This window comes from Diabrotica undecimpunctata, chromosome 7 (assembly GCF_040954645.1).
Source record: "Diabrotica undecimpunctata isolate CICGRU chromosome 7, icDiaUnde3, whole genome shotgun sequence".
NCBI classification, from domain to species: domain Eukaryota; kingdom Metazoa; phylum Arthropoda; class Insecta; order Coleoptera; family Chrysomelidae; genus Diabrotica; species Diabrotica undecimpunctata.
Genome location: NC_092809.1, coordinates 134,642,237 through 134,667,079, shown reverse-complemented (window position 1 = coordinate 134,667,079; position 24,843 = coordinate 134,642,237). Strand labels below are relative to the sequence as shown.

Here is a 24,843-nt window from a genome sequence, read left to right as displayed (position 1 = left end):
AGCAATTATCAAAATCTGGTTACTCGTCAACTTTTAAATAAAACAGATCCGTACTCAGCCGAATTGATGAAACTGAAAGATCGAAAACGACCAAAATGAATAGTAATACCGGCAATGTTAATATTGAGACTGAGAACTCACCAAACACTAAAAAATACTCCACAGCATTGATTCACTCACCAATAACTTTTCCTAGCAAAGAGCAAGCAATTATCTTTTCTGCAATATATGGCCTGAAATTACAAGATTATTTATTAGAACTCGGACCACTTGTAGATAAAAAAAAAAACATAATTTTTTCATCCAGAATTTCAAACAACCGTGTTTATGTATACTTATCAAGTAAATCAGCTGTAGAAAAATTTTTAAAAGAACATAATTCCATTAAAATTAATAATACAGTAACACCAGTAACACCAGTAAGAAAGCTAGTTACCCCGTCACAAAGACTTGTTCTATCCAACGTAAGTCACACAATTCCACATAATTTATTTTAATCATCATCATTTTGGCTTTATAACCCTGTGTGGGTCCTAGCCTCCCCAAGAATTTTTTTCCAGTCGTCCCTATCCATCGCTTTCCTCCGCCAAGAACGTATTTCCATATTTCTCATATCTTGATCTATGTAGTTTATTTTAAACCGAGTTAAAAACTATTGGATTACAGCTAAAGTCACCCCTTACATTCTTACGAATTGGAGCAACCGATCCAGCGTATAGTCACATACTTAGTTTTCGAAGGCAGGTGTACATATCTCCTCCAGAAGATAGTTTCCAAATTCCCCATACATTAGAAATTAATCATGATGACTTAAAATATCGCATATTTCTTACAACAGATCCATGATACTATAAGTACAAGCAACCAGGTCATTTTGCATCTCAATATGCCGGCCCCCAACTCCAAGCTTTAACTTCTTCATATACTAGATCACAACAACAAAGTTCCTCTCTAAACCATTCCTCAGACAGCAATAATTTAAGTGAGTCCATATCAAATACTACTAACCCTGAAATGATATGCAAACAAACACCAATTATTCCTACATTTAATACCCGACATACCCACTTCTTTTGAAGTTCAACAACTCTGAAAACTAAACCTACGACCTCGAAACGAAATTGATGTGAAATTGCAACACCTAGCCCAGAAGATACACCAGATATTACTAATTCCTCAGAACCAAAATCTTACTTTCCAACACCTGTTCCAAAAGTTCCAAAAAAAAAGTTGAAGTCGAAAGACAAACTCTCTAGAATTTTGAGAATTGTCCCAAAAGATAATCAATCTTATTGACAATCACAATCCCAAGTTCCCACTCGATAGTCAACAATTCACTGATCTGTTAGAGAACACTCACGGTAGTAGTGATGCATTAAGCATTGCTAAAGACTATACCCTACATATTCCATATCTTATAGAAATGATAAATAAAATACACTATCAGGCTGAAGATCGAAATATGAAAATTTTTTTTTTATCTTTTTGTGTGGCATAGACTTTCGTCATTCAGCCAGTCTCAAAAGGTTATAATATATTCCTTAAGAAGGTAAATATGAAAATTAAATGTACTAGACTAAGTAAAAAATTAACTAAACAACTACTAGAACATGTTGGTTCATCTGACTTAGACAGTGATGTATCTCAGAACTAATTATTTAAATAAAAATACAATTCATGTATAATTATATTTTACAGTAGAATTTAAACAGTTTTCACACCCACCTACTCTTATTTGAGGTACTTATTAGGAAATATTCACCTTATATTATATGTCAGATAGGGAAATGAGAACGGCCATAAAAGCAATCAAAAATAAGAAAGCACCGAGACCTGGAGGCATCTCACCTGAGCATATAAAATACGGATCAAAAAAATTACACCGGATGATACAATGGATATTTCAGAAAGCCATAAATGGAGAACAGCTCCCAAAGGAATGGACGGCGGCATATATGACATCTATATTTAAGAAAGAAAATAGAAAACGATGCGAAAACTACATAGGAATAAGCGTAATATCATCAATAGGAAGATTATATGGGAAGATACTGCGAGAAAAGATAGAGCAAGCGATAAAAGGCAAAATCGGGGAGGATCAGGTAGGCTTCACGGCAGGAAGATCATGCATAGACGACATATACACACTGGAACAACTGTTGGAAAAGAAAAAAGCAAAAAATAGAGATATACACTTGGCATTTGTGGACCTGAGAAAGGCGTATGACTCTGTACCAAGGTCAGAACTATGGGAGGCAATGTACAAATTAGAAATACAGACGGAACTCATAGAAGCTACAAAAGCTCTGTATAAAGAAAATAAAGTGTCCATTAAAATGGGAACAAGAATCATAGGAGACTTCACCACAACAAAAGGGCTTCTGCAGGGTTTTTCCACATCTCCAACCCTATTCAAAATATACTTAGAGAAAGCCTTGACTACATGGAAAGAAAATGCGAAGGCATGGGAGTACCGGTACGGAACGAATACCTATATACGTTAAGTTTTGCAGACGATCAAGTAGTGATTGCACAATACCAAGACGACCTCAGCTACATGATGAAGAAACTACAAGAAGAATATACCAAGGCTGGCCTAGATATTAACCTCGCGAAAACAGAGTACCTATATACAAGTGAAGAAGACATAGAAGATCTATAGATTGATGACAACGTAACAATCAAAGGACAGGATAAATTCAAATAACTGGGGTTTATAATCACGAAAAACGCAACAACAGGGGAAGAAATTACACAAAGGTTAGGACAAACAAGAACAGCAATCCGACAACTTAACTCAGTATGGTAGGATAGACACCTAAATATGAAGACAAAAACACAGATTTATAAAATATTAGTGCGAAGTATTATGACATATGGGGCTGAAAATTGGATCATAAACAAGAAAAACAGCAGTAAGATAGTAGCAACAGAGATGGAATGCCTGCGAAGATGCTGCAGAGTAACAAGAATGGATAGGAGAAGTATTGACGAAATAAAGCAAAGAACATCAATAAAAACAGACATACTAACATATATAGAACAAAAAAGACTAAAGTGGTATGGACATGTAAAAAGAACTAGCGACAGCAGATGGATAAAGAGAATAACTGAATGGAGCCCCATAGGAAGGAGGAAAAGAGGACGACCCCGAAAATCCTGGAGGAACGAAGTAGACGACGCCATGAGTAAGAGAGGACTAAACGATGGAGAATGGAACAACAGAGAGAGATGGAAACGGTTGAGCGAGGGAAGGCAGTGAATACTGTAGAATCCCTAAATATATATATTATATGTCTTGAAGAAACTAATTTTTAAGACAACAATGCGTATAACTTGAAGTCATATAATGTTTACTATCAAAATAGACAGACAGATCATGCTAGTGGCGGTGTTGCGATATATGCCAAAACCAATTTACAAGTAAAAAGAATCACAGTTAATACAACTAGAAGCAATAGCAGTCAGTAACAATAGGTACTAATCAAAAAATGAACATATCTAACATTTATATTAAAGTTATTAGCAAACGTAATCAATAGCTTGAATTTAACAATAATGAACGACGGAGCTAAAACTCGTTTCGACACAGTTACTGGAAAGTTTTCAGCTATTGACTTGTCTATTTTTGACTTATCGATGAAACTAAATCACACATGGCAAACCGTAGACGATTTATATGAAAGTGATCATTATCCAATAATAGTAACAAAAATTTCCAACCCCACAACAGAAACCAATCCTTTGCAAAAGTGGAAAATTAAGCAAGCCAACTGAAACATTTTTAAAACAAAAATAACTGAAGAAATATCGAATATCCCTATAATTGAATAAGACATAACCTTAACTTTAAAATTGTTTAATAACTTAATCATTAAAGCCGCCACAATTGTAATGGGAAAAACAACGTATATAACAAAAAATAAAGTAAAAAAGCTTTAAATACTTCTAAAAGACATAAAACCAATGAGAACTTGAAAGAGCTAAGGAAAAAAGGGCATATGCAAAATTAATTACTACCAGATCTAAAAAGAAGTCTTGGAAAAAATACGTTAAAAGTATTAACAGGAATACAAACATGTCATCAGCATGGAAAAAAGTTAACAAAATATCTGGCGTCAATACACAAAATGGAATAAAATACATAGAACGAAATGGAAACCTAATTAATGAAAACAAAAAAATTGTAGAAGAATAAGCTGAAACATACAGACAAGAATCTACAAAAAAATGAAAATTACAGCAATACTTTTTTACGATATCGGGAAGAAGAAGAGGCAAATCCAATAGAAATTATAGCCAATAACGATAATATAAATACTCCAATTAATAAAACAGAACTATTAGAAATAATCCAAATTTTAAAAGACACATCACCAGGTCCAGATGATATACCCGCAATATTCTTAAAACAGTTACCTAGACTTAGCTTTAGACTTCCTATTGAATCTTTTTAATACAATCTGGTGTAAACAAAAATTTCCTGACTTATGGAGACAAGCTATTGTCATCCCTATACTAAAACCTAACAAACCGGCTACAGTAGCAGAATCATATAGGCCAATATCACTTACATGTTCTACTTGGAAACCTCCTAGAGAAAATAATAAATAATAGGCTTATGCGGAATTTGGAACATCACAATTTACTTATACTGGTACCAGCTGGATTTCGTCCTTTGAGATCTACTATAGACAATGTTTTACATTTAGAAAGTCAAATTAATGAAGCCTTCTGTAACAAACAGAAATGCATAGCTGTTTACTTTGACATCCACAAAGCATTTGACTTAGCATGGTGCCACAGAATATTAACAAAGCTGTAGACTTGGGGAATTCGAGAAAACATGTTGGCATTTTTGAATAACCTTCTAAATGAACGCAAATTTTCAGTACGTAGTAATGGAATAAATGATTGGCGGTCAGACTAGTTGGACGTGTGTAGTGTCGCTCCGAAGTTAAATTCCAATTTTGGGTGGTTTCGAGTGTAATCTGCATGCAAATTAGTGTAAAGTGTATTTAAAAAGGACCTTTATGTATGTAAATAATCAGTTATCTGATTTTGAACTGTATTAAATTAATAGTTAGTTTTAATTGCCCTACGGATAAAAGTGAAACTTCTGAGTGGCCGAAACGAGTTGAGCTTTTTGCGCTGGACGAGTGATTAAGAACGATAAACAATAATAATTATCAACAAAAACAATAGGTCTGTTATTAAGGTTTCGGTAAAACTATACAGAATTATAAAGGCTGAATTTATTTGCTGTTTTGATATTGATTGTATTTTTGTATTTACAAGTGGTAGAAGTCGAAACCATTCGAAACTGAAGAGGATCGAGAATAATTGCTAAGATTTAACTGTAAAGGTAGGCGCAACGCTTGTCGAGATCCGTAACCGTTACTTATAATATTTATATTTATAAATACTTTAATTATTTGAATAAGAAGAAAGATGGCGGATGGTAAGGTTGATGAAGATGGTAAAAGAAAAAACAAAGAGGAGATAGACATATTTAGCAGGAGCAGAAAAGTGAGCCGAATGTCAGACAGGTCGAAACCAACAACGAATGAAACCAGCAGCCAGATCGAAATGATGGAACTAGTGAGACAAATAGCAAGCGATAATAAAAAGAAAAACAATGACCTGGAAGAGATAAAAATTACAATGGGTAATATGATTGAGGAACTAAAAGAAATTAAGAAGGAAAATAGTGAATACAAATTGCAAATGAAAGAACTAATAAGAGAAAATGAAAATCTAAAGAAAGAAATGACAACGATGAAACAAAAAATAGATAAAATAGAAATAGCCTTGGAAGCATGTCAGAAAGAAAAAGAAAAGAAGAAAAATAACCTAATTATGAGAGGCTTACCAATAGACACAATAGAAGCAGAGCAACTGGAGAACTTCATAGAAACAAAAATGGGAGTAAAATCAGAAATAAATAGGGTACAAAAGATAAATGAAACAATGTGTGTTATCGAATGTAAAAAATTCGAAGATAAAATGAAAATACTGAAAGCCAAGGGCAAACTAATAAACTATAAGCAACATAGAGTATATATAGAATGTGACCTAACATTAAAAGAGATAGAGGTACAAAGAAATCTTAGGAAGATAGCAGCAGATGAAAAGACTAATGGGAAAAGGACAAAAATTGGATATGGTTTCATAGTTATTGGAGGCATTAAGTGGAAATAGAATCAAAAAACAAACCAGATAGAAAAAATAACATACAATACAAAACCAACTAGTTCAAAAAACTAGCTGAAGAAAACACAATGACGGACCGAGACACAAAACAGGCACAGAACAGGGACATGAGCAGATCTAAAGATAATAACACAAACGGGAGTAAAAACAAATTGAAGTACAACTTAATCACAGAAAAGAACAAAACAATTTCGAAAATGGCATCATGGAATGTGAGAGGTATAAATGGGAAAGAAATAGAACTGGGGGAAGAAATTAGAGATAAGAACATTGAAATAGTAGCTATAACAGAGACAAAGAAAAAAGGAAAAGGATCAATAATATTAGAAAACGGAATGTTACTAATATACAGTGAAGTGGAAGAAACGAAGAGAGCTCAGGCAGGAGTAGCGTGCATGATAAAGAAGGAGAGTATCAACAAAATAAAAAATTGGATATATTACAACGAACGTATACTAAGAGTAGACATAGATATGGATACAGAGGAAACCAATACAAACCTAATCATATGTTATGGACCAGATAAAGACGCAACAAAAAACGAAAAGAATGAATTCTGGGACAAATTACAAGAAGTAATAAATGATTGTACAGAGAAAATTGTGATCATAGGAGACATGAACAGTAGAGTGGGGAAAGAAACAGAAAAATGGAACAATGTCATCGGACCTTATGGGGAGGACAAACTAAACAAAAATGGAAAATTACTACTCGAATTCTGTCTAGACAATAACCTGGTGATTATGAACACACACTTCCAACATAAAAGGATACACAAGATCACAAGAGAAGTCAAATCAAGAGACGAACAATCAATTATAGACTATACTATAGTGCAAAAAACAGAGAAGAACTGGATAAGAGACGTAAGGGTAAAAAGGAGTTATGAAATTGGTAGTGACCCCTATCTACTAGAAACCACATTCAAAAGCAAAAGAAAAGAAATAAAAAGAAATGAGAACATAAACAGAAAACACAAAGAAATAATAAAAATTTATAAACTAAGAGAAGAAACAACGAGAATAAGATACTCAGAAGGACTAGAGAAAGAGATGGATAATGAACATGAAATAACAGAAACAATAGAAGAAGAATGGGGAAAATTTAAAAATGCGATGATAAAAACAGCTAAATCAATATGTGGAACCACAAGAAATAACAACAGAGGGAAACGAACATCTTGGTGGAACGATGAAGTGAAAAGAGAAATAAAAGAAAAGAAGAAATTATGGAAAGAATACATCCAAGACAAAACACAACAAAAATATGAAAATTATAAGAGACAAAGAACAAAAGTTAAAGAGATAGTTAAGAAAGAGAAAAAGAAAAGTTGGGAAAAATTCGGGGAAAAAATGGAAGAAAACAGCACAGAAAATGTAAAATTATTTTACAGAACACTGAAAAACCTAAGAAGCAACAAAGAAACGAAACTGAAACAAGTAATGAACAAGGAAGGAACAATAATAAATGACGATAAGACAATAATGGAAAGATGGAGGGAATATTTTCAGCTGATACTGAATGGAGATCAAGCGAATACAATGGAGAAGGAAAGCCACAACAGGAGAAACACGGAAAATCCAGAAACTATAGAAAAAGAAGAACTGGAAGAAGCAATAAGAAAGATAAAGATTGGAAAAGCACCAGGAAGCGATGAAGTAGCTCCAGAAATAATGAAATTAATAGGAGTAAAAGCAAAAGAAAAATTGTTATACATATATAACCTAATATGGAAGAGAAAAGTAATACCCAGAGAATGGACGAATGCAGTAATTATACCTATATACAAGAAAGGAAACACAAGAGACTGTAGGAACTATAGAGGTATATCACTACTATGTGTAGCAGCAAAAGTATACGAAACCATAATAGAAAGGAAAATTAGAAAAGAAATATACCATAAATTAGAGGATGTACAAAGTGGATTCAGGAAAGGACACAACACACAAGACCATATATTCACCATGCAACAAGTAATAGAAAAAGCCTTAAAGAAAAATAAAGAAATACATCTGAGCTTTATAGACATGAAAAAAGCATTCGACTCAGTCAAAAGAAAAGATATATGGGAAAGCCTAAAGAAGAAACAAGTAAGTGGAGAACTGATAGAAGCAACAAAGAGTATATACATGAAAAAAACAAATACAGTAAGAATGTTAAATATACAGTCAGAACCATTTGAAACAACCCAAGGAGTTAGACAAGGGGGAGGTCTCAGCCCAGTACTATTCATAAATGTAATAGATGAGATAGTGAAATAATGTAAGAAATACTGCATCGGTTGGAACAGAATGCAAATGATAAATGCTGAGATGTGTATATTTGCAGACGACATAGTATTAACTGCGGAAACTGCAGAAAAACTGAAATACAACTTGGAGAAATGGAACCTAGAAGCAAGCAAATACAACTTAAACGTAAACAAAGAGAAGACTTAAATGATGAAAATATCAAGGAAATAAGGGACGGAAGATCAAATAGAAGTATTGATAGACCAACAAAAATAATACAGACAAATTCATACAAATACTTAGGAACAGTAATCAACAACAAAGGAGACATCGAGGATGATCTTAACAACAGAATGGAAAACACAGGAAAACTATTCCAAGCACTAAATAGAGGATTCCTTAATAACAAAGAAATATCAACAAAGACCAAGATGACAATATACAAAACAATATATAGACCTACAGTGACATATGGAGCAGAAAATTGGATATTAAACAAAAGACATCAGAGCAGAATTCAGGCAGCAGAGATGAAACACCTCAGAAGAACGATAGGAGTAAAAAGAACTGATAGAATCAGAAATGAAGAAATAAGAGAAAGACTCAAAATCAAACCGATACTCGAGTCAATCAAAGAGAAAAAATTGGCATGGTTCGGACATCTAACCCGGATGGACAATAAAAGACAAGTAAAAAGAGTGTGGGACGCCAAACCAATAGCAAAGAACAGAAGAGGAAGACCCATTAAAGAATGGAACAGCGACATCTCGCAGATACTGCAGAGTAAGGGTAAGACTTGACAGGAAGCAACACAGATGGCATCCAATGGGAAGGAATGGAGAAAGTTCGTTAAGAGCTAGGACACCTCAGAAGACTGTCAAATATTGTAATTTAATGAATTGTATTTTTAACGGCCCAACACCGAAAGGTACAAATGGGTCTACTGATTAAGTAAGTAAGTAATGGAAAACTTTCTAGTATTAAGTCTCAAGACAATGGAACACCACAAGGATCTGTAATTAGCTCTACACTTTTTTTAATAGCAATGGCTCTTAAAAATTTTTAATTTTAATACACCTGCATAGGCTAGATTATATGCTGATGATATGATAATGTTTATCAAAGGAAAAAATATTAACTTGATGGTCAAACTTTTACAAGAAGAACTAAATAAAATTGGAAGTTGGTCTAATAGGAGTGGATTCTATTTTTCAGCTGACACGACGCAATATATTATTTTTCCAAAAAGCCTATTTACACTAACATATCTGCCGTAAAATTCGGCACAAAGTTTTCGAAACGAAGTACAGAGATAAGATATTTGGAAACCACGTATTAAAAATTTGGCGATATCATGTCAAAATGGTATAAATCTTCTTAAATGTTTAGCCAACAAACAATAGGGTGCTGACGGAGATATATTATTACTGTTGTATAAAAGCCTAATCCGATCAAAATTGGACTACGGATGCATTGCATATTCTTCAACGTCAAAGTCAAATTTAAAAATCTTTACGCATAATCTCCGGAGCTTATAGAACAACTCCTGTTGCAAGCCTCGAGTGGGAACTTGGAGAGCCATCATTACATGAACGACGGAAATTACTACGTTTATATTACGCTTCAAAACAATCATCACTACAACCTGACAACCCTTTTCTTACTCAGTCATCATTATCAAATATCAATAGAAGAACACATTTACCATTTCAATTAAGGATCAAAAACATTTTAAACTCTATTGAAATTTTTAACTTTCCCTCAACACATTCAGCAAACGTAAACACGCCACCTCTCTGGTTAATACCTTTGCCTACTTTAAATTTAGAACTATTGTCATATCATAAATCTGAAACTAATCCACAAATTTTTATAAGCAATTATAATAGAATACTTCCTTCTTTCCCAAATATATCCAAGTTTACACAGATGCATCTAAAACAACTTCTGGTGTAGGATCATTATTTGTTATAAGAGACTTAATAAAAAGTTTCAAATTGACCACAGAATCCACTGTGATAACTGGAGAAATGTATGCAATAAACAGAGCTGTAAATCACATACAACAGTCAAACCAGATAAATTCCTTATTATTGCTGACTCAATCAATTCCCTCCATATACTGTCAAAAATGTACACCTACAACCCGATTGCTAAATTAATTAAAAACAAGATGCAGCTGCTGGAAAACAAAACATTAGTCTTCGTGTGGGTACCATCACATATAGGCATTAAAGGAAACGAACTAGCTCTAAAAAAATGATCGAGAAATAGCAAATTTCCCAAATATCAGACCGATAATAAAACCATTGGCAGAAGATCTCAATCTGTACTTTAAACAAAAGCTGATATGTAATTGGACTAAATGTTGGGAAGAAAAATCCTCAAAGTTACAAAAAATTAAACCAAATTTTGGACGATGGAGTAACAACGTCCCTAGCCGTTTCCTTCAGGTTGTATTAACCAGACTCAGATTAGGATACAGCAAACTCACACACGAATATCTCATGAAGAAGGAACCCTAATCAAAATGTACGAGTTGTGACGTGCCGTTAACAGTGAAACACGTATTAACGGAGTGCCCCAAATATAGCGCTGATGGACTAACTAATAAAATTCCATCAGTTATAAGAGATATTTTTAGTGAGTGTACCAGTGAAAATATTGTGAAATTTTTAAGAGACTGTAACATATTGAACCACATATAAGTATGTTATTTATTTGTTATTTGTAATCATTATTGTTTACATTAACTCCATCTACTAATAGAGGCGGCTGCCTTTAAATAAAAAAAAATTATATCTCCGTTTTCAGGTTTTTCTATTCCATATATCAGTTCTGAAGCTATTTTCTTGTGGCATTTTAAATTAATTACTATTTAAATGAGATACTATCTAAATGAGAAGAACGAGATCCTACAGCATATACAAGGAATAATACGAGGAAAATAACAATACCATACATAAAAGGATTATCGGAAAAGCTTAAAAGGATAGGAAATAAATTCAACATTTCAACAACATTTAAAACAACAAACACGTTGAGATCTATTTTGTCCAAAACCAAACCTAACAATGAACAAGAAAGGACAAGGAATTGCATTTATAAAATACGTTGTGAATGCGATTAGTTTTATTTAGGTGAAGCATCAAGGCCATTAAATGTTAGAATAAGTTAACATCAATCCTATATTAAAAATAGAGAATTTGATAGATCTCAAATATGTAAACACGCATGGGATAATGAACATAGGATTCAATGGAATGATTCAAATATAGTCATAAAAGAAACGGATGGTAAAAAGAGGAAAATCAAAGAAGTGGCTCTAATTATGCTAGTCAGTATTGGTAAGTCAGTAACATATAGAGAATACATCATTTATGTTTTTTAAATAACAAACATATAAAATCGGAATTTGGTGTTTATTGAAGGTAAACTAAATGCACGATCAAATACTTACCACGTCGTGATAGTATTATGAGGTTTTTTTCCTGGTTTTTCCCTCATAATTTACTATGGAATCACTAACAGGAGAATTTTACTGTCATCATGGCATGTATTTGTCTTTTTAAAGACGAATTACATGTTATGATCTTTTCTGACGGATATTCTCAACTAAAAGTTGATTTCATGTAATCGAATGAACTATCTTATAAGTAAAGTCGTACCAGGAACGCAACTCAATAATATTGGCAATATCATTTTAAAGTCGTCTACTTTAAAATGTATAATATATGTCTGAATTGTCAATATAGATGAGTCAGATAAAATTAAATTATTAGAAGAATTTTTCACTAAGTAACAAAAAACTAAATTTGTTTAGTTTACTAATGTTTGTATTTTGAGAACGATTTCCGAAGTGGAAATTGAAACGTGAATAAACGTATTTTAACCTTTAATTGTGACTTATTCCCATTCAAATAGTAATTAATCCATATATCAGTATAATATTTTTTCTCATTTGCCTGTCTAACTGTATACATTTGTCAAGCACTGTATTATGTTTTTCTTCAAAATACTTTACTTTCTTATATATTTTGTTGGCCAGTGTTCGTGTTTCATCTTTGATTTTTTGTAATATAGATTTTTTTAAGTCTGCAGATTGTTTACTGATTTCTGCTCGAAGTTTATCTAACAAGACTGTGTTTGAGATGTCATTGTCGGAATTGCTCATTATCCACCAAATAGTTTAAGAAATACAGTTACAAATACTAATTTTAATTGGTGTTTTTTAAGTACTGTCAGTTTTTGTAACTTTAGTTTAATGTATAAGCAATATTCGTTCCCAAATGAAAGTGCTTATAATAAAAACAAACTTACATATTTAGATTAATAATAGTTTCACTTGCTGCTTCCTACATTCAGCATTCACAAAAACAATATTCACTAATTAGTTTTTAAAAATTTTTATTCTCGTTATAAAAATTGCTTATCTACTTGAAGCTCACTAATAACAACCTAACAGTAATACGGTAATTAATCGAATTCTTGTTGTTAAGAACATTATTAAGTCGTTCTTGGAGGATCTTCTTGGACACGTTGCAGTCTTCATCGCGTTCTTCTAGTTGCTTCCGCAACTGTTTTACTGAAAGTTCTGCAAGCCACATCTTTGGTCAGGCACACACGTACTTTTTTTACTATGATGTTATTTCTTACAAAGATTACTACCGAACTACGCGGATATTACTAACGAATAAAGTTCAAAAGTCTTTTTCAAGAGTCACTGCTGAATTTATTTTTAAATTACTTCAATTATCTCACACCGTGACACCAACTGTAGCGTGTTTCAATAAAACGAGCGGTTCTAATTTATATAAAGATATTTATTTAAGTTTACAGCACGATAATATCTTATCAACTAAACCTAACTCATAATAACAGCGCTGCTTATATATACAAGTTATTATGTATTAGAATAATCTGGAATAGTCCACCTCTATTTTCGGTTTGATCAGCGCCTTGATCGTATCAGCCGGTCGCTAAATCAGGAGCATTCTGGAACACACAGATCATCATCTCGAGATGCAACCGTTACATGTGGTATGTCGAAATTCACCTCAATAAAGTAAATAAAAAAAGGAAGCTAAATATTATAGCATAGCAATAAACAAAATTAAATAAAAAATTTAAAAAAACGTATCAACAAAAAAATTGCATACTATTTAAAAGAAAATATAGACTATAAAAAATAATATTGTAAACACAAAACTAAAATTCTGTGGCTTGACTAAACTGAAAAATAAAAGAAAAATAAATATTGGATCAAAATGAATTAAGAAAAAAGTAAAAAAAGAAAAAATTGCTTGGGATACATAAAAATGGAGCAAAAAAATCTCATGATATCTTTAAAATATGGAAAGACTACTAAGTACCTACAAGGATCGATAAAAACCAATTTCTCCTTCTCTTCTTCCTCTTAGTAAATCAGATGCGATAGTATGCTGCTAATTTACTTTTTATGAGTTTGCCCCTATCTTAATCTGCAATCCTTCGTATGAATTGTATTCAGCCAATTTTGGTCAGCGTGTTTTTACAACATACAAAAAAATAATTTCTTTTTATTTTGTTTTTAGCTGCAGAGTGTCTTGTGGTCGATAAATCTTATCTAAGAAGAGCCGAAGAAATACTCTTAGTAATGGGTACCAATAACTTAGACCACTGGAACAGTAATGGAGCCGTCACCAGAAGAGCTAGGCAAGTGGATATACCTCTCACTTTTGACAAAGTTTGGAGGGACGGTGGGAATATCGCTATAATTTTAATGGGTAAGCAATAATCTACATGATTTAGTCATAAAATAACATTATACATTATATTGTATGGCAAAATTCAATTTGTCTTCAGGATATCCAAACAGTGAAACAGCACTAAAAGCAACAGAGATAAACTGAAAATTGCCTAACCATAAACACTTCGAGGTATGCTCCACAATCAAAAATGCCAAAATCTAGCACAATGAAAAATTTTTTACGCAAATTATGTTTATTATATTTGACCTACTTGATATTAATTCGCAAGTTGGTATTAACACCGATACGCTTCAAAGAACTCTTAGGGAATCACAAAACTAAATATTAGTTAAAATTTATAAACGTAATGATTTCCATATTTATTTTTCTTCTACCAATGCTTATTCGTTTTAATTGCAAACGCTCTCGTAATTAACCTTATTTACATTAGCCATGGCGTACATAGCACAAAAAATGTACAAACAAAAATAATAATTACAAATTATACAATTTACAAGCTACAAAATGCCAAAGTGCAGGTATAAACAGCTTTTTTCAAATTGATTAAAATTTTTTAAAGCTATTGCTAATAAATTAGTGTAGTATTTGAGAATTTCACGTTTATTATAAAAACTTTAAACATAAGCGATACATGTGAATATTAAAATGTTTTTATCAGTTGAAGGGCCAAATGGAAGAAGGTGTTAAGTTACAAAAATTAGTTTTCATGATAATCCACTTTTAGTGAATGATGCTGGAATTTTTTTATTAAAAACACTGGAACTAGTACATTATAGGGTTTATGTTAGGACATAAGTAATCAGTTTGTGGTATATGTATATTAAGTCTCTTAATATTATCAGTTTCCCCTTCTTTCTTAAAAAAATGTAAATAACACCTTTTATTATTACCAAATACCAAAAGGAATAGATTGTTTACCGAAATAAAGAGTTAACTACAAAATAAATCATTTATTTATTCACGAAATCAGTAAAAGATTGAGATTATTGTTGAAATAATAAAACAAAATGTTTACAAAACATATTACTATTTTCGTTGAAGTTTTTGCGGTATTGGAGCATTTTTGTTTTGTTCATATTCACGAATCACACTTTCGTAATATCCACGATGTTCTTCTGAAATATATGGCAACTGAGTAACAATATCAGCATTTTTTTTTTGTCCGATATATTTCCAGTCTTCTCTAAAATTCTAGAAAAGTGGACATTTTTTGTGAGTACCTTTATTCTTAAATATAGAAACTTTATGAAATTGAGTATATTCATCATACGACTCTTTGTATAGGTAGCTTCCAAATTCATCGATTCGAATCCACTTAATGCCATCTCTAAAGCGAAGCTTTTGATTAAGTAATTTTTTTTTTGTTTATCAGGCCAAGCTCAGTACCTAATTTATCAAGGTCACGAAAATAGGTTTCCATATCATTAAACATACAATTCTTACCAATGGCAGATTTAATTATTTTCCGGTAATGTTGAACCTTGATCACGGTCCAAATGCGTGTGGCCGACTTCAGGAAATTTATGATCTATTTGGTCAAAATAACCTCGAACTATCATTAACTGATACAAAATAATCAAATTAAAATTTTTATTTTGACCACCGCAAAAGTCCGACCATGTTACTAAATGTTTTTTATATTTACCATCATCACATGTCTACATAAAATTTCACAAGCAGCTTCCAATTTCAGAACTACCTCTACCTGCTACATCCTCTGTCCATGTTTGAATAACAGATCTTTGTCTATTTACTGTCACAACATGGATACTCAAGTTATACAACCATATTTGGCGCAAATAAAAAGCTTTTGCTGTTGTTATCTTTGGCAAAGGCATAGTTTGCTGCAAATCCATTGTAATGTAACACACAGTATTATCGTTTTTTGTTTTAGTGCGGTCATTACTCATCAAGTTGAATCCTATCTTAATATTCTCATGGTGCTCTTCACTAGCTTGTCCTGAATCACAAATACTGCATGTATCGCTTTGTGGATGGCTAAACGATAAATTAAATTCTGTAGGAAAAACTTTGACTTATGATGATTTTTTTGTAAAATACATTTTGGGTTTTTGTTTTTTCTTGCATTTGGCAGCGTACAATCGGTACATGATTGACATATTAAGATTAGGTGGCAGATATTTTTTGTTGGGGTTACTGGTGCGTGAGTAGTGGGACTTCTGCAGGGAATACTAAAATATGATTCATTATCTCCTGTTTCACAAGATCATTTAATTTGTTTGGCCTATTACAGTGTCGACCACGTTTATCGAGAGATGGAGCTAATGCTCCAGTGGCTAGCTTGCCTTTAATGACATCTAACTTTTTCATCCCTATTTGATATAACGAACACAATGATTTATTGCACACAAAAATTTCTACGTTATTGAATACAACAGTATATCGATAAGATACAAATTTGTGTTTTATTGCATGTTTTCTGATGCGTGCTATCGGTTTAGGAATAATACTTTTAAATAAGGGAGCATTTTTTCCATTAATATCAAGTGCAAAAAAATTATTTAATATTGATTTTCTTTCTTCATCCTTAAATTTACTGCTGCATTTTAGTCTGCACTGTTCCGTACACAGATTTTCTAAACGAGCTATTTTTTCTTGTACAATTTTACCTGTGCTGGATGTGTAGGCTTTGCCTTGTTCTCTAGCAAGTAACGCCTTTCTTCTTTTCCATGCATCGGAATTTCTTACCCTAAGCTGGCTAGTTTTTATTTTGATTGGAAAACTTTTAATTCTTTTTGTCCCTTTTGTCGTTATGCTAGTATTAAAATGTTTATATTTTCAGCGGTGTTTGTTGCCTCTACAGATAATGTCTGAAGATTATTCATTGAACTGGCCTCTTCTAAGCTTAGGCTTGTAATATTTGCTTCTGCTTCAAGGTTTTCCACTCCCTGCTTAGTGTTTTCCCGGCTACTTACTTCAATACTTGCTAATTTTACACTGGCACCTTCATCACTAGATTCCTCTTCACCTGGAACGTATTCACTGCCACTTGATTCAAATAAACATGACGCAGGTGAATGTAGAATCCAACCATCATCAAACATTTGTTGAGTGTCAACTAAAAAGTACCAGTATTAGAACTCAAAGTATTAAAACTTAAGTATTAAAACTTGAATAATTCATGCTTTCACAATAATAAAAAATAATTACCTTCCATCTTATTTTCATTGTTAATATTTGAAGAACTCAAATCTCTATCTTCTTCATTCGTGGACTTTGGCACCATTTTCACCCCTTTTGGCACTCCTTCACTGGAAATATATTCAACGCCACCTGATGCATACATATGTGTCATTGGTAAATCGGAAATCTGTTCTTTATCAGGTAATATGTGTTGAGTATCAACTAAAAATTAAATTTCGTTTTGTACAATAATTACTTTTGTTTACTTTTAATAATAATTAACAAATACGCACCTTCTATTTCATTGCCATAACTGGTATTTGAAGAATAATTTAAATCAGTATATTGTGCTTGCGCCTTTTCAACCAACCTTTTTCCGCGTTGAGACATATTTTTATACCTTCTGAGCGAGAGATATTATGTTAAAAATTACTCCTCGACAGTCGACTGAATTTAGTAGAGAAATGACGCGAATAGCATATTACTTATCTATATAATCTATTTCTAATGAGTGTAGAGTAATAAAATCTCATGAAGTATTCAAAAGCGCTACAGGGTAATCCGTCAATAATCCGTCAATAAATTCCGTCCGCATTGCAAAATTCTGTCGTTTCATAAAGAGCAGGTAGGTATCACCCTGTTTTAAGGGATTAGTCCATTGTTATCGACAGATAAACACTGAGCCAGAGGCGCGCTAGTGGGTTAATTGACAAAAGAATATGCATTCTTAAAAATCATGTTAAAGGAAATAAAAATGTAATACAGCAGAACAGTGTTATTAAAAAAATATAAAATGTAACAATAAAATATATACGAACCGAAATCGGGAAATACTCACAAACACACACGAATGAACTTTACATATTGAAACACTTGTGGGGAGTTTAAATCAATTTATTCACAAAAACTACAAAAACTTTACTGGATACGTTATTACAATTCTACATCACTATAGTCTTCATCCAAAGAACTGTCATCATCCCCTGGTGTTATAATTATAGGGTCAACCACCTGATCGACCAAGTTGTCCAGTTCCCACATTTTATCTTCCTCTTTTAAAACATGCTGGATTGCTTTTTGCTAGTTTTCTGATGTGATTTCCATAATGGCTTGATCAAACAATACCTTGACATCTTTCATTTTAAATGTGGTATTGTGCCCAACATATCCTTTAACTTGTGCCCATATAAGTTCTATGGGATTTAATTCGCAATGATATGGCGGTAGGCGTAGCACAGTTACTTTATACTTTTCTGCTACATCTTCTACGGCATATTTTATGAAGCGAGATTTATGTTGTTTTACTACGGCTAGTAGTTCCTTCTTTATTGAATTCGTCTCAAACTGAATACCTTTATTTGACAGCCAGTTAATAATTTCTAGCTTTCTCCAAGCTGAAGTTGGTACCTTCTCTATGCGCCTTGAATGGTAGCTTGCATTATCCATAACCACGACCGAATCAGCTGGAAAAAATTTTAACATTTCCCCGAAGTAGTCTTCGAAGACATCCGAATTCTTGTCCTCATGATAATCTCCCATCCGACACGACTCAAAGCTTAACAAACCTTCTTTTAAAAATCCTTCTTCGCTTCCAATGTGAGCAATTATAAGCCTCTTCCCTTTTCCCGAAGGCACTTTAATACCCGTCGAAAGGCCTTCTATGAAAGCTTGGCGAGCACTTGTTACATTTTTATCTTGCCACATTTTTTGGACTATATAACCTTCGTTTATCCACGTCTCATCAAGATAAAAAATTTTCTTGTGCTCTCTGCGGTACTGTTTTATAGTTCTCAAATATTTTCGTCTCCAGCAAATGATTTCATCACTTTCCAGTAATAGTGCCTTTCGATTGTGCTTTTCCCAGGAAAAATTCATACTTTTTAAAGTTTTCCATAAAAGTTTTCTGGATATCAAAGGAATATCGTTATCTTGGCTTATCTCCATTAGTATTTTGTCAAGGGTGGGTATTTCCTTTTTAAAATAAAACGAATGAACTTTTCTTCGAATGTCACGTTTGGTGTCTTCACCTAAGATTTTTATTGGTCTTCCTGATTTTCTCTTGCATGGACTTAACTGGCCTGATATCTTTCTTTCTCGCAATAATTTAAAAATCGTGGACTGTCCAATTCCAGTCATTCGGGCACATCGCTCAACACTTTCTTGCACAGACAAACTAGGGTGATCGTGTTTTATGCAATCATATACATTTAAAATTATAACTTTTTCACTAACAGATAGCGGAGAATTTTTTACACCTCTTTTCTTTGGAGTAAATGTCGCCATTTTATAACTTTTTCACTATTTCTATATCACAATATTACTGTACGTTTAATTGGTGTAGTAACAATTACTAACTCGAATGTCGAATGTCGAATGATAATAATAAAATAAAAGAGGGATTATAATGAAAGTGTAAGTAAAACCTCATTACGCGTTATTAGTCTTCATGTTGATTTATTTTAGTTCTTAGTAATATTAGGAGGTGCGTCATACCCTTATCAGTTTCTTCTAATGCTTTTATTCGTTCAGTAAGGAAGTGAATTTGTTTTTATAAATAAAAATGTAATTAGCTTTAATGACCATATAATGGAATACGAGTTTGAAGAATAAGTTAATCGAAAAATTAAATAAAATTGGTTATCACAAAATATCCAAAATATGATATTTTGAGGTACATCAATTTTTGACGACGAAGTTGACATCCGTCCATTTGCCTACGCCCATGACGACACCGAAATTCAGGCAAATTTTATGACACTTCATGATTTATTACTCTACACTCATTTGAAACCAATTATAGTACCTTCAGTATATTAAATATCTATGCACGAATACTTCTGTTGTGTTCTGTTTCACTTAACGTTTATTATGGCCTGGAGACATCATTTGATGAAAGGAGGAAGCAGTGTTGTCATTTGCGATGTGTAATAAACTAGGTAGCTTATGAATGGAAAAAGGCGTTATGTGCCCATGACTCCTTATTCCAGTATCTATTAATAATTTTACTGTACCTAACACCTTATGCGTTTGTGTATTGCCGTTAATATGCTAAATAGAGTTAAAGTAATAACAATTTATGATAAATAGGTACTTAAAACATTCTTGCATGACAAAACTAAGTTTAAAATAAATAATGTTACATAACACCTTCTTCCACTTGGCCTTTCAATTGATCCATTCGGTGCTCGGCGGCTCACCAGTACTCTTCGTTCTGCCGTCAAGGGTTCAGAAGAGTTCCGGTTTTGGCATTCACAGCTATAAAATATATTTTATGTTTTAATTTATATTTCAGACCGTCCAGTACAATTTTCAAATGTCCTAAGTCCAGTATGTCTATGGAAAGACAACACAGATGTCTATTCTCTGGTCACTAAAACAGCGATTATAACAGGCTTCGCCCAAGAAAGTTTGACGCATATTTTAAGAGGAAAACGAGCAAACATGACTATTATCAATCGTAGCGATGAGGATCATTCCTGGATAGATTCAGATTTTTCAGGTTTTCTGAGCTGCACCCGGGAGTTTACTGAAACGCTATGCGCAAGTAAGCAAAAATAATGATATATATATATATATATATATATATATATATATATATATATATATATATATATATATGTATATATATATATATATATATATATATATATATATATATATGTATATATATATATATATATAATATATATATATATATATATATATATATATATATATATATATATATATGTATATATATGTGTATATATATATATATATATATATATATATATACGGCATAAAATGGACTCCGCCCATGATAAAATTTAGGTTTAAGTGAGCTCCGTGGTCAAGTGGACACCGATATACGGAGCTCACTTGACCATTCCCTAATATTTGTTCTGTCTATTCGTTAACATACAGAGCTTCATAATTTTTAAAAATTTTGTGGAGCTCATAAGTACTCCTATATCATAAATGTATATCGTGTAGTTCACGTGTATATATTATAGGGGTCGTTCAGATCTTTTTCAATATATATTCGAACAATACGTTTATCGGTTTAAGTAGGCTCTGATAGTTTAACAACTTTGCCATGGTTTATATCAGCGTATATATTATAATATACGCTAAACGGTTCATCTAAGCTCCTTATTGTTGTTACGCATTACGGCGTGTAACTGATATGCATAGTTCTAACTACCTGCTCTCATGTTTTTTTAGTAGCTACGTGCTTCTTTACAAAAAGGTGTATAGATACAAAAGACCTTGGGTTTATTATTTAATGGAATGTTCACTTGCTTAGAAAATTTTATTGTCTCTGTATTTTTAAAAATGTTTTTTTTTTGTTTAACATAATTTTATTATTTCATTGCCGAATTAGATGTTTTTTTTTCATATGTGGATATTTCGTAATATATTTTGTTAACTTGAGTATATCTTTATACGTTTTATGTAAGAATCCGATTAATAAGAATTGCGTTTATTTTATCCATTGTTCTACGATATCTTGTATATAGCTTTTTTATTATTTTACTTCTGGTCTTATTTGTGAACTCCATAATGATATCTGGATGGAAGGTTATCTAAAAATAAATATGGTTAAGTGCTAAAATAGATATTTTTGTGTTAACTCGGTAGTAGCGCTCAAAAAAGAAAGAATGCTTAATTGATCTAACAAGAATAGGTATTAATAACCAATACTACATACTTCTGAATGATTTATCTCCTATTTAGGGGTAATAAGTAATCAGTATAAGTTAAGTTTGTATCAAATCTGCAACGATCTTTGTAAGCAATAGCTTACTGACTGTACTTTATATGTTCAGTTCAAATAATTAAATATTGTTCCTTCAGAAAAGAGCGTTTAAATGACAAAGTCAATTGCGTGCAGTAGATCGCGTTCTGTGCAAGCTTTCCCTGGTATAAGACAACTAAGGAGGTGTGATGAATCTTGTACCTTTGGCATGTGTTCTTCCTTGATTTTAGTCGTCTTAAAATAGGCTGGTATTCGTGGAGTGGATCTTGCGAATCTAGACTTTGTTTCTTTCGTTCTCTAGCTAGTTTTCTTCGGATATTGGGTGGATTGAAAGCTACGATAGGGTAGAGCTTATGCATTGATGTGGAGTCTTAATATCCGAATTTGGCTGACTAATTTATAGTTTAATCTACGTGTCAAAGATGTGTCGGTGTCACCCAGACTGGTGAGGTATGCTCGGCAGCAGAAGCATAGAGTGCAAGCGTGTACATCTTAAGGTTGAAAGGAAATGCTTCCCATTTTCAACTGACAAGCATGCGGAGAATATTATTTCTGGTGGACTTCATTCTGTCAAATAGATTTGGAATGTGGCCGTTTATTTCTTTATTTCTCCTGAACAGAACCGTCACCATAATGATAGGGCGATGTGTGAGGGTCAGCTCGGGTGACCTAATTATCTTCGCTTCCACGAGCTTTGGCCCTTTTGGACCCACTAAAAATCCCGACTGGGATAAGAGGGGAACTTAAGGTTCAAACCTGATTGAAAAATAATCTAAAGGGATAGTGGGAACCTAAAGACGACAAATATTTATAAAGTTGATGTTTTAATGACAAAACATAGACATAATTAATTATTTATTATTATTATTATTAACATAGGGTTAATAACCGATGCAATAAAGAATAATGAAATAAAACGTATATAAGTATTTTCAGGAATCGCTTTATTCTAAATCAAGTGAATCATAATTACTAACAAAAATCTGTTTTATTTTTATTGTAGTGCTTTATGATATACAATGTTTTTTTTTTTTTTTTATTACCTGGTGAATATACAAACAAATCTGATGGATTTCCAACACGGGAACAGGCAACATACAATTGACCATGTGAGAAACATGGGTTTTCTATATTTATACCACAAACACCTAATGATTGGGGACTGACTGGGACTTATTTATGGTCATAGCAAAAGCAAGCCGCATTGGAAACTGTAGTCGTTTAAGTACAAAAAATGATACATCAGTGGGAATCATTGGTATGCGTGGTATCAAAACATCTTCTCCTTTATACTTTCCTTTCAGTATAGTTGCTTCTATCACGTTGTTCAACAATTTTTTTATCGCTAATCGTGTACCGTTGCAAAGACGCGGTTGGTTGATATTTCGCAACATTATAACTACCGGTCCAACCTTTAATTGAAGATTGTGAGGTGACAATCCTGGTAAATCCAGCGAGTTTAAAAATATAGGCGGATAGTTGACGACATCATCTTGGTTAGTAGCCGAATCATCTGATTTATATATCCTCAATTCGCCTGTAATTTGTTCTTGAATTTTGAAATTTAATTCATTTACATCTATGTTTTTTTGCAGCCAATATAGCCCGTTAGCTAAACCAATCATGGTTTCTGTAATTTTTGAGCAACATCTGGAAACACCTTTTGAATGATTAACTGCTATAATATATAACTTAAAAGTTGGCATGAAATTTTCCCGTACTACGTTTGTTGCCTCAAATGACGCCATTTGAAAGCAATTGTTATATTGTTGGATATTTGAGAAAAAGTGTATGATATCTTGTCCTAATCCTGAAACCAATGAGTACAATGGCTCTAGTGGTGGATCCACTGGTATCAATTTTACTTTTTACATTTGCGCAACAAAATCATCCATTGGCTTCATTTTTGTATTCCAATGCCTTACAATGAGAGCAAACCAAGTTCATAGATCCAATAGTAACACATTGGTAGTTACTGTAGTCAATTGAAAAATCGTAATTGAAATTAGCGAGATTATTAGTTGAATCTCTCGCTCTCGCTTCCCGCGTTCGTGATATACGAATTATTTCACGTTCATATCGGTCGTCACGTTGTTGTGCAGTATGATTACAGTCTGTCCCAAACCCTTCTTTCAGGGCGTCACTAATTTTGACGTCATATAGGATTTTAAGAATGTCGAGAATTATTGCATGACATTTTAGTTAAATCTGACAGTTGCAGGATTGTAATCGGCTAAATGTGAAAAGATTATTTTTTTAAAATGTGAAGTAAAAACTTTAAGAATTCAAATTTTTTTTACTTTACATATTAGAGGTCCCGTCCTGTATACAAATTTTTATTTATAATTTATATTCGAACGGCATTTTGTCATAATTGCTATTCTATACATTCCAAAGAAAGTGCTTAATTAGCTAAGATTTATTTATGGATTTATTATTATTTATTATAAACACTATGGAATTGGAATGTTTGTTTATTTAAAATAATGCTTCTTCCTATAGAATCTTTTAAGAGTTGAATGCGAGATAAAAAAATTTACTGGCAATTGCAAGGCATCAAAGCAAACATTCCTGTGATAAAATAGCATCGATTGAAATCAGTCATATTCGGATAAGTAATTTTCGGAAAGTTTCTGTGGCAGCCATTAGTTTAATTTTGTGAAGATTTATCATAAAATCGTGAAAATAGTTTAAATAGTGAGTTATTCTACTAGATTGGGCGTGCAAATGAAAGAGTGTTATGAAGTTTAGGTAAAAAAACAATGGA

General features: G+C 32.5%; 1 protein-coding gene across 2 annotated transcripts in view; it reads left to right on the top strand.

Moving 5' to 3' along the window:
* LOC140445870 (serine protease gd-like) overlaps positions 1–24,843 on the top strand; it is a 154,319-nt gene that overhangs the window by 74,617 nt on the left and 54,859 nt on the right. For both annotated transcript variants that reach the window (XM_072538272.1, XM_072538271.1), the window contains exons 6-7: positions 14,018–14,209; positions 20,631–20,882. In XM_072538272.1, the coding sequence (XP_072394373.1) occupies positions 14,018–14,209; positions 20,631–20,882 (444 nt within the window). The remainder of the gene's footprint in view (positions 1–14,017; positions 14,210–20,630; positions 20,883–24,843) is intronic.